We start from the raw sequence: 11,928 nt of genomic DNA on the forward strand, positions 1-11,928 counted from the left end.
CTATAATTTGTATTCATGTATAATGATTATTAATAGTTATTTCTTACTATTTTTTGTATATTTTGTGTTTAATATTGTGGCAATGTGTATTCAAGAGATTATCAATATCTCAATGAAATAAAAATGGATTTTGATTATTGGAAGATTAAAGTACGGCTGTCATGTTTATGAAAGGCATTGGATTTTAAAAATAATTATAAGTTACGGAGTTTGGACATGTTATTAATTGATGAAAATGTAAGTATACATATTATTTTATATTTTCATTAAATTTAAAATTATTAATATATTTTTATTTGTTTAATTCTTTTGTAGGTAGAACAAATACATGTTATATAAAAGAGTTTGTTTTATAAATTTGAAAATTTGTTGTGCGAGGGTTCTTTATATTTTTTCAAAGATTTTAATGTTGTTCAAAGTAAAGGATCCTACAAAGGTATGAAACATGCATTTGTCATATATTTTAAGTGGGCTACTCTGGTTAAACCGGTTACTAAAGAAAATGCAGAAATTCCAAGACATATTTGAACTCATCGATTTTGATAACATCAACATAAATGAAGATAATAGATATCTTATTGGTTAATAAGATTTTAACATTTTATATATATATGTATGTATGTATGTATATATTTCTTTACATATTTATTTTATATTTGCTGATGTTGTAACTTGTTTTTTTGAAAATTTTATAAACTATTTGATAGTGTTGAATTAAGTCAACAATTATTCTTTACCATTAAGGGAGAGAATTTAAAAAAGTAGGACGACCATTTCAGAATTATTTGAATTAAAGACAAATAGCACATCTAAGGTTTGCACGAATGTTTATTAACATCATTCAATTAAAATTTATAATTATTTATTGTATTATTTATTGATATATTATATTTATTATCATAGGGAATTATTTATACTTGCAAAATATCCATAAACAAGATTTTACGCGAATGTGGATGGTATTATATTGCATGTACTAAATGTGCAAAAAAAAATTACAAGACTCTACATCGCATTGCAACAAGTGTAATATTGATGTTCCTGATCATGAAGCAAAGTAAATATTTAATTTTTTAATTATAATATTATATTTTTTAAATGTTAATTATTTGTTTTAATTTGTTAGGTTGAGGATCAAGGTGGATGCAAAAGATAACACAGGTGTTGTTACATTTGTTCTATTTAATAAAAAAGCTGAATTTTTAATCAAATATCTAGTATCACATTTGATGGACATTTCATTTAAAGTAGTATTTTTTCATATTTTTTATATTTGATATTATCATATCATATGATATTTATTATAATTTCAATTCATTACAGGAAAATCAGGATGAATTATTGACTACAATTTTTTATGGAGTGATTGGATCGACTATTGTATTTCAAATAAAAGTTTCCTCATTTGATTTGCAATATCAAAATACAAGCTTGACAGCTTCCAAAGTTTTTGTAGTTGGCAGTAGTGTTGAAATGAAACATAGAACAAGTGAATCCTTGATTACTGTATCAACTACTACAATTGAAAGTCCTCCGAGAAAAAAATTGTATGGGATTAGATTCTGAGGTAAGACCTTATATGTTAATGATAATACATATAATGAATTTTTACATGTTAAAGGAATATTAATATATTATGCACCTATTATAACCAGGATATTGGAAACAATCAAAACTTTGAAAGTGTAGAGGATTGATCATTATGTCAAAATTGCGAATAGATTTGAAGATTATTATCATTGTTAAAGCAGCTAAAAGAAGACAATTTTATGAAAGCACAATCATATTTGTTAGTAGAAATAGGATACTACAAATGATGTTTATTTTCTTTCATTATATGACAATTATTCTTCTTTCTTATCTACCATGATTTTATTATTTTTAATATAGCTTTCATTAGATTATTTCATGTATAAAATGATTGTCATATAATGAAAGAATGACCTCGAAGTGAAGGAATGCTAGCTAGACACCCTGTAAACAATCATTGGAATTGATTAATCGAGAGATCAAAATCTATCATGGAATGCAAGCTACACAAGCAAGTGGGGATGGTACTGTCAATTGAATTATCCTTGAGTGTCAAACTCTCCAATTGTTTCAATTTGCATACAGGCAAGTTAGTTTCTCTAGATGGATAGGTAAACAATCTTAGAGGGTGTTTGGTATCATGGTAATTGGTGACGCAGAGGAGTTGAGTTTAAACCTGATGCAAGCATTGGAAATCAGAAAAAAAAAAAAAAAAAAAACAGTTTGGGCCTATAGTTGTTTGTTGTTGTTTAATACACTTAAGTTTCACTAAACGCCAGTAAATGCCACATGGGACACTTGAAGAGCTGAAATGGAAACACCCCTTGAGCATAAAACATCCAAATGGTGTTTTTTTTTTCAAGAGTAAATTTCATTTGACCCAAGGTAATGAACAATACAAATAGTTGTAATTGAGTCAGCCCAACCAAATTTGATTTAGCAAAGTCAAAATGCTTAGTGATGCTTATGTTGAAACAAAAGGGCTCCACAAAATTATGATACTAAACACACCCTTAATTCACTTGTAAGCTGTAATAGATTACTACTCTTGTTTTGGCTCAAAAAATCATACACCTAACATTTTTTTAGACTTGGCTACAACCTGCAACCTGGTTAACGCAGTTGACCCAGCTATGGATTCAATCACATCTTCCCACGACTTAGGATGGGTTGTGGAAACACTACTTGACTACTATCAAGTAGTCATCTATAGATGAATAATAAGGTGTGGAGAAGAAGATTATGTACCATCAAAATTCATCAGTTTATAGATGCTACTTGAACGATCCAGACTATTCAACTGCTTCAATTCGGAAAATAAACTCATATTGGGATACCACTTTCCAAACTCAAGTTGTGGATTGCTTAAATCGAAACTAGCTAGTCACTCTTGATGTAAATTTGTCGTACCCTATCTCTTCCCATTGGCAGCAGTCCTCTAATCTTCTGATGTGTGCACAAGCTACACATCATTTCTATTGTGTTCTACATGGTTTTGATGATTATTTGCATGATTTCTTACCCTAATTGAGAATAATTTCCGGAATTCAAGAGTGTGGACCAGATTAGAGGGAAGATAGCATGAAACCATGTTGATAGGGCAAAATGGAAGCAATTCGGCCCATGTAAAAGACAGACCAGCCAAAAATCATAAGGAGGGCACTTAATTCAGTTTATCAGATAACAATTGACTGATTTATTACTAGTAGTTGTTGGATAAATCCTCGTGGGAACGATACTCTATTCATCATTGTATTACTTGATCGGCTAGTGCACTTGCTAGTGTAAGCAATACACATCAAGTTTTTGGCGCCGTTGTCGGGGATTTATTACAACAATATTAGGAACCATTAGCCATTGTTAATCTGATTTTAATTCTGTATATTATGCTTCTGATATGTGTATATTAGCCTCCACTACTAATAAGTAGTTTTATTTCTTCTTGCTAATTGTCTTTGTTTGCTTTTCTTTTTTTTCTCGGTTGTATTCAGTTTTCTTGGTTTGGTAGATTGCTTTTCTAATATGTATATATTAGCCTCTTTATGACTTTGACTTGTACAATTTATGAGACGTAGAAGTGAAATGGAGAGCATCACCTACGATCCCGAGATTGAAAGAACTCTCCATAGCTGCCTTAGAGCTTTTAGGCAAGTGAGAGCTGAAATTGAAGAGATGGCCAAACTAAGAACCATGATGGACTATGCCAAACCAACCCTCATCGGAGCTGCTTCAAGCATTGTGAGACCAGCTATAGCTGCCAATAACTTTGAGATCAAACCAGCCATCATTCAGATGATACAAAACACGGTTCAGTTTTGTGGCATGGCTCATGAAGACCCGAACACTCACATCGCCAACTTCTTGGAAATTTGTGATACATTCAAGCACAATGGGGTTAGTAATGATGCGGTGAGGCTCAGGTTGTTCCCATTCTCATTGAAGGACAAAGCCAAAACTTGGCTGAATTCTTTGCCGGCTGGATCTATAGCAACATGGGATGAAATGGCTAGCCGATTCCTCTCCAAGTATTTTCCTCCATCCAAGACAACAAAGATGATGAATGATATCACCACTTTCTTTCAGTAGGATGGAAAGTCATTGTATGAGTCATGGGAGCATTACAAGGAGCATTACAACAATATTAGGAACCATTAGCCATTGTTAATCTGATTTTAATTCTGTATATTATGCTTCTGATATGTGTATATTAGCCTCCACTACTAATAAGTAGTTTTATTTCTTCTTGCTAATTGTCTTTGTTTGCTTTTCTTTTTTTTTCTCGGTTGTATTCAGTTTTCTTGGTTTGGTAGATTGCTTTTCTGATATGTATATATTAGCCTCTTTATGACTTTGACTTGTACAATTTATGAGACGTGGAAGTGAAATGGAAAGCATCACCTACGATCCCGAGATTGAAAGAACTCTCCATAGCTGCCTTAGAGCTTCTAGGCAAGTGAGAGCTGAAATTGAAGAGATGGCCAAACTAAGAACCATGATGGACTATGCCAAACCAACCCTCATCGGAGCTGCTTCAAGCATTGTGAGACCAGCTATAGCTGCCAATAACTTTGAGATCAAACCAGCCATCATTCAGATGATACAAAACACGGTTCAGTTATGTGGCATGGCTCATGAAGACCCGAACACTCACATCGCCAACTTCTTGGAAATTTGTGATACATTCAAGCACAATGGGGTTAGTAATGATGTGGTGAGGCTCAGGTTGTTCCCATTCTCATTGAAGGACAAAGCCAAAACTTGGCTGAATTCTTTGCCGGCTGGATCTATAGCAACATGGGATGAAATGGCTAGCCGATTCCTCTCCAAGTATTTTCCTCCATCCAAGACAACAAAGATGATGAATGATATCACCACTTTTTTTTAGTAGGATGGAAAGTCATTGTATGAGTCATGGGAGCATTACAAGGAGCATTACAACAATATTAGGAACCATTAGCCATTGTTAATCTGATTTTAATTCTGTATATTATGCTTCTGATATGTGTATATTAGCCTCCACTACTAATAAGTAGTTTTATTTCTTCTTGCTAATTGTCTTTGTTTGCTTTTCTTTTTTTTTCTCGGTTGTATTCAGTTTTCTTGGTTTGGTAGATTGCTTTTCTGATATGTATATATTAGCCTCTTTATGACTTTGACTTGTACAATTTATGAGACGTGGAAGTGAAATGGAAAGCATCACCTACGATCCCGAGATTGAAAGAACTCTCCATAGCTGCCTTAGAGCTTCTAGGCAAGTGAGAGCTGAAATTGAAGAGATGGCCAAACTAAGAACCATGATGGACTATGCCAAACCAACCCTCATCGGAGCTGCTTCAAGCATTGTGAGACCAGCTATAGCTGCCAATAACTTTGAGATCAAACCAGCCATCATTCAGATGATACAAAACACGGTTCAGTTATGTGGCATGGCTCATGAAGACCCGAACACTCACATCGCCAACTTCTTAGAAATTTGTGATACATTCAAGCACAATGGGGTTAGTAATGATGCGGTGAGGCTCAGGTTGTTCCCATTCTCATTGAAGGACAAAGCCAAAACTTGGCTGAATTCTTTGCCGGCTGGATCTATAGCAACATGGGATGAAATGGCTAGCTGATTCCTCTCCAAGTATTTTCCTCCATCCAAGACAACAAAGATGATGAATGATATCACCGCTTTCTTTCAGTAGGATGGAAAGTCATTGTATGAGTCATGGGAGCATTACAAGGAGCTGTTGAGGAAGGTCCCTCATCATGGACTTCCCGTATGGCTGCAAATTCAAACTTTCTATAATGGGCTAACCAAAGCCAACAAGACCATTACGGATGTTGCAGCTGGGGGTTCCATCAATAACAAAACCCCTGAAGTTTCCCATGCACTCATAGAGGAGATGGCTGCTAACAACTACCAACGGCACTCCGAGAGTGCACATGTTAGGAGATAGCTCGGACTTCACAATGTGGACACCTATACAATCTTGTCTGCGCAAATCGGTGCAGTCAGCAAGAAGATAGATGAGATGCAACCATGCATGTTTAGACTATGACTTGTGAATGGTGTGGGGGAGGTCATATCAGCATTGAATGTCAAGTTGGAAATCAGTTTGTGCAATCCCCCGAGCAGGTAGACTTTGTTGGTAACTTGCAAAGGCAACAAGGTAATCAGTACCCTCGTGCCTTTAACCCTAGATGGAGGAACCACCCGAATCAGTCTTGGCCAAATCAAAATGTGATGTAACCCTTCCCCCAAACTTTCAATCAGCCGGAAAAGAAAACAAACGTAGAGGAGTTGATGACCAAGTTCATAGCAAGTGCAGAATCAAGAAGCATCAATCAAGAACTTGGAGAATCAAGTCGGGCAGTTGGCGCAAATGATATCTGCTAGAGTACCAGGCACTCTACCCAGCAATACCGAAGTAAATCCAAGAAAGCAAGTGCAGGCTATCACTTTAAGAAGTGGTAAGGAGCTGCAAGAGGTGAAGAAGAAAGCAAGGGTTGAAGACAAGGTGGATGCAACCCTAGAAACCGAAAAGGAGGAAGAGCAATCTGAACCAAAGAAAGAGAAAAGCCAACAGCCGCAAGTACCATTTTTGAATAGGTTAAAGCAACACAAATTGAAAAAGGAATTCGGTAAGTTTCTTGAAGTGTTTAAGAGTTTACATATTAATATTCCTTTTGCTGATGCTTTAGCCCAGATGCCACACTATGCAAAGTTCTTGAAGGAGATATTTACAAACAAAAGGAAACTGGGAGATGTGGCTACAATTGCACTCAATGAAGAATGCTCGACTATCATCCTCAACAAGCTGCTCCAGAAACTAAAAGATCCAGGGAGTTTCACTATCCCATGCACTATAGGCAGTTTGAAAATTAATAAGGCATTGTATGATTTAGGAGTGAGTATAAACTTAATGCCATATTCGGTTTTTAAGAAATTGGGATTGGAGGAACCCCAACCCACTAGAGTTGCATTGCAATTAGCTGATAGATCCATCAAGCATCCTAGGGAAATCATAGAAGATGTACTTGTTAAAGTTGATAAATTCATCTTTCCAGTTGATTTCATTGTATTAGACATGCAAGAGGACGATGATGTCCCTCTTATCCTAGGGTGACCTTTCCTAGCCACAGGAAAGGCAATGATTGATGTCCAACAAGGGCAACTCAGCCTTAGGATTCAAGATGAGGAAATAATTTTTAAAATGTCTGATGCTATGAAACATGCACCTTCTAGCGATGATTCTTGTTACATGATTGATGTTATTGATTATGCTGTTGATGATTGCTTTCAGGTTAGTAGGTTGGCCGATCCCCTTGAGCTATGCGTACAAGATGGAGAAGCTACAAGGGGAGAAAATGAAGAGATTCAAAGCATGGCAACATACCTGAATGCCAATCCACAGTTTCAAGGGAAAGGGTTCCTCAAGTTGGAGAGCTTGGACAGACCTCCAATGCCAAAAAGCAAGCCTTCAACCCAAGAGCCACCCACCCTTGAGCTGAAGCAACTCCCACCACACTTGGAATATGCTTTCTTAGAGGCACCATCAGCCTTACCGATGATCATATCAGCAGCCTTGACCCAATTGCAAAAAGAAAAACTGTTGTGAGTGTTATGGGAACACAAGACAGCTTTGGCTTGGAAGGTAGCAGACATCAAGGGCGTCAACCCGTCTATATGCACACACAGAATTCTGATGGAAGATGGAAGCAAGTCCTCAGTTCAGCCCTAAAGACACCTAAACCCGAATATGAAAGAGGTGGTGAAGGCTGAAGTCATCAAGCTGCTAGATGCTGGTATCATTTATCCTATCTCTGACAGCTCATGGGTGAGCCCCATGCAAGTAGTGTCGAAGAAATGTGACATGACTGTAGTCCCGAATGCAAGGAATGAACTCATACCGACTAGGACCATCACCGGGTGGCGAGTGTGTGTTGATTACAGAAAATTGAATAAAGCCACACACAAGGATCATTTTCCTCTCCCTTTCATTAACCAAATGCTAGAGAGGCTGGCCGGACATGAGTATTATTGTTTCTTGGATGGGTATTCAGGTTATGATCAGATTCTGATTTCACCGGAAGATCAGGAAAAGGCTACCTTTACTTGCCCCTACTGTACCTTTGCCTACAGGAGGATGTCATTTGGTTTATGCAATGCTCCAACAACTTTTCAGAGGTGTATGGTGGCAATATTTTTTGATATGGTTGAAAAGTTTATGGAAGTCTTTATGGATGATTTCTCAGTCTTTGGTTCTTCCTTTGATGCATGTTTGAACAACTTGGAGAAGGTACTAAAGCGGTGTAAGGACACACATCTAATGCTGAATTGGGAGAAGTGCCATTTCATGGTGCAAGAAGGCATTGTGCTTGGGCATAAGATTTCACAAAGAGGTATTGGGGTTGATAGAGCAAAGGTGGAGACAATTGAGAAGTTTCCACCACCAACATCCGTCCGATCTGTGAGAAGCTTCTTGGGACATGCCAGGTTCTACAGAAGATTTATCAAGGATTTCTTCAAGATAGATAAGCCATTGTCCACTTTTCTTTAGAAAGATGTGCCCTTCAAGTTCACAAACGAATGCCTACAAGCATTCAACATTCTGAAGGACAAGCTGATCAATGCCTCAATCATTATAGCACTAGATTGGACACTTCCTTTTGAGCTGATGTGTGATGCGAGTGATTCAGTAGTGGGAGCTGTTCTAGGGCAAAGAATGAACAAACACTTTCAGCTGATCTATTATGCTAGTAGAACCTTGAATGGAGTTCAACAGAATTACACAATCGAAAAGGAACTACTAGTGGTAATTTTTGCTTTTGATAAGTTTCGTTCATATCTGATTTTGTCCAGTCATTGTGTATATAGATCACTTGGCATTAAGACACCTACTTGCAAAGAAAGATGCAAAATCGAGGCTGATTAGGTGGATCCTATTGTTGCAAGAGAATGTGGATTTAGAAGGGAGGACCATCAGCACCATCCGAGAGGAGTTTTCAGACGAGCAACTCTACTCCATTCAAGTAGAGGCATCACCTTGGTATGCTGATTTTGCAAATTATCTTGCTGGACATGTTATCCCTCCTAATCTTTCATATCAACAGAGGAAGAAATTCTTCTTTGATGTGAAACACTATCTGTGGGAGGATCCCTTTTTGTACAAGCTATGTGCAGATCAGATCATAAGGAGGTGTGTACCCGAGGAGTAGATGGAGTTGGTGCTCCGGTACAGCCATTATAGAGAATCGGGAGGCCACTTCGGAGCCAACCGCACTGCAGCCAAGGTTTTGCAATCAAGCTTCTATTGGCCAACCTTGTTCAAGGGTGCTTATAGGTATGTGTTCGCATGTAGCCAATGCCAGAGAACATGTAATATCTCCCGACAGAATAAAATGCCCCTCACTAATATTTTAATTTGTGAAATTTTTTATGTATGGGGTATAGACTTCATGGGATCCTTCCCGAATTCTTTTGGTAACAAGTACATCCTAGTTGTTGCTGATTATGTGTCCAAATGGGTGGAAGCCATGGCTTTACCCACAAATGACTCTAGGAGGGTAGTACACTTCCTTAAAAAGCTATTCACCCGATTCAGCACACCTCGAGTTATAATTAGTGATAGGGGAACTCATTTCTACAACATCCAATTTGAACGGTTGATGCAAAAATATGGTGTTACACACAAATTAGCAACCCCATATCACCCTTAAACCAGTGGCCAAGTTGAATTAGCTAATAGGGAACTCAAAAGAATCTTGGAGAAGATGGTAGACTCTTCTAGGAAGGACTGGGCAATCAAGCTAGATGATGCATTTTGGGCATATCGAACTGCATACAAAATACCCATCAACATGTCCCCATATAGGCTAGTCTTTGGTAAGGCATGTCATTTACCTATTGAGCTGGAACATAAGGCATATTGGGCACTAGAGTTATTGAATTTTGATTTGCAGGCCACAGGAGCCGAGAGACGACTGCAGCTAAATGAGATGGATGAATTCAGACTTGCAACCTATGAGAATGCCAAGATTTACAAGGAGAGAACTAAAAGATGGCATGATAAGAACTTGTTGAGACATGATTTTCATGTGGGCAAGCTAAAATCGATATGCTCTGGACCCTTCACCATCACACAAGTTTTCCCTCATGGAGCCGTAGAGGTCACTCACCCGACACAAGGCACATTTAAGGTCAATGGTCAGTGCCTCAAGCCATATATAGTGGGTGGAACATTGCCTACTCCATCCACTGTATACCTAGATGATCATTGATCTTACTGGAAGGTCGAGCTTCTAACTGAAAACAATCACTTATTGGGAGGCAACCCAATACTGATGAGTAGTTTTTATTTTCATTTGTTTCTTTTCTGCTTTTCTTTTCTGTATCATTCGAGTTTCTTTTCTAGGATGTTAATTTTGTAGATTGTTGATCTCTCCGAGTGTTTATCATTCTCTTCTCCTAGTTTCTTGTGGTTCTTAGCAGCTATAGGTTCCAAACAACGAAGTCATTCCAGATTTCAGAATGCTCTTCAGGGAAGTCCTCTAAACCCCACTCATTACTTGATAATGCCCTTCAAGAAAATACCCTCATTGTTGGATTCATCATCACTAAGAACATTGAGGGCAATGTTTATGTTAAGTGTGGGGGAGTTAGGTCGTAGCTATGCACCTCAATCACCCCAACACATACATGCATTGATAGGCCAAATAAACTGAAAATTCCCTCAAGATTATTGTTGTTTATAAGGTGAATTTCAAGAGGGAATGTGATGAGTTGAGGGAAATCACTGTAAGTGTTAGAATTTATTCTTGTGAGTGATCCAATTTCATCACATTGCATGAGGTTAAGGAAGTCGAATAGGACTTTCATCATGACCAGCCATAACTTTCTTCATGTGTATAATGCACTTGAATGACATCTTAATGATCACTTGAGCTATTAGTCCACATCTGAACTGTTAATGCATGAAGAAGAGAAAGGGATAAAGTCCAAATGACTCCGCTATCATGAATTGAATAGTAAAACTAGCGGTTTATGGTATGAGTTCAATCCCAACTCCGCTATTCCAAGTTGAATAGTAAAACTACCAACTGGGAATATGAGTATTGTTATCTACCTCTAGCCTGTGACTAGTGTGAAATGGAGCATAAAATGCACTCACACACACAAAAAAAAGTGACCAGTGTGAGATGGAGCATAAAATGCATTCACACAAAAAAAAAAGTGACCAGTGTGATATGGAGCATAAAATGCACTCACACCAAAAAAAAAAAAAGTGACCAGTGTGAGATGGAGCATAAAATGCACTCACACCAGAAAAAATGGGGGAAAGAAAAGAATTCAATGATGGTTGAGGTTCAAAGGGACGAAATATGGTTGAACATTCAATAAGGTGCATTGACAAATTTGGGGACCAAGCTCAAAGTAATGGTTAATATTGGCGGTCAAGGAGCTGCTATACATATTGAACGGAAGTGAATGTTGGAGCATGAAAAAGCTCATGTTCTCTCCCCTTCCTTTGCTCTTATGTATGTGGTAAGAATGGCTAATCATAGGAATAAATCAGAATACTTACGTGGGTTACCCGACCACTTAATGCATTCTCATCCTAAAATTCATTCGGTAGATGGTAATAATCTAGGGGTTTATCAGTTTATGGGTGATATCTTTGCTTGAGGATAAACAAAAGCTTAAGAGTGGGAGAGTTTGATGTGTGCGCAAGTTACACATCATTTCTATTATTTTATACATGGTTTTGATGATTATTTGCATGATTTCTTACCCTAATTGAGAATGATTTTAGGAATTCAAGAGTGTGGACCAGATTAAGGGGAAGATAGCATGAAACCATGTTGAGAGGGAAAAATGGAAGCAATTCGGCCCATCTAGAAGACAGACCA

The 11,928-nt window shown here is 37.5% G+C and overlaps 1 protein-coding gene and 1 non-coding gene across 2 annotated transcripts; one reads left to right on the forward strand and one right to left on the reverse strand.

Annotated features, from left to right (window-relative positions):
- Positions 1-5,684: 5,684 nt before the first annotated feature.
- Positions 5,685-5,791, reverse strand: LOC148879468 (small nucleolar RNA R71). Its single transcript, XR_016106373.1, has one exon. It is a non-coding gene; the product is annotated as a small nucleolar RNA R71 (small nucleolar RNA).
- Positions 5,792-9,792: 4,001 nt separating this feature from the next.
- LOC148879469 (uncharacterized) lies at positions 9,793-10,299 on the forward strand. Its single transcript, XM_088974447.1, has one exon. It carries the CDS (start codon positions 9,793-9,795, stop codon positions 10,297-10,299), a length of 507 nt encoding a protein of 168 aa, XP_088830573.1.
- The last annotated feature ends 1,629 nt before the right edge of the window (positions 10,300-11,928 follow it).

The sequence above is a fragment of the Nelumbo lutea genome, chromosome 1 (genome assembly GCF_056320005.1).
Source record: "Nelumbo lutea isolate HS-2025 chromosome 1, American lotus-T2T, whole genome shotgun sequence".
NCBI classification, from domain to species: domain Eukaryota; kingdom Viridiplantae; phylum Streptophyta; class Magnoliopsida; order Proteales; family Nelumbonaceae; genus Nelumbo; species Nelumbo lutea.

What these genes read in the sequence shown, in the direction of transcription:
- LOC148879469 (XM_088974447.1), top strand. Translation starts at nt 9,793, where the DNA reads ATGGTAGACTCTTCTAGGAAGGACTGGGCAATCAAGCTAGATGATGCA.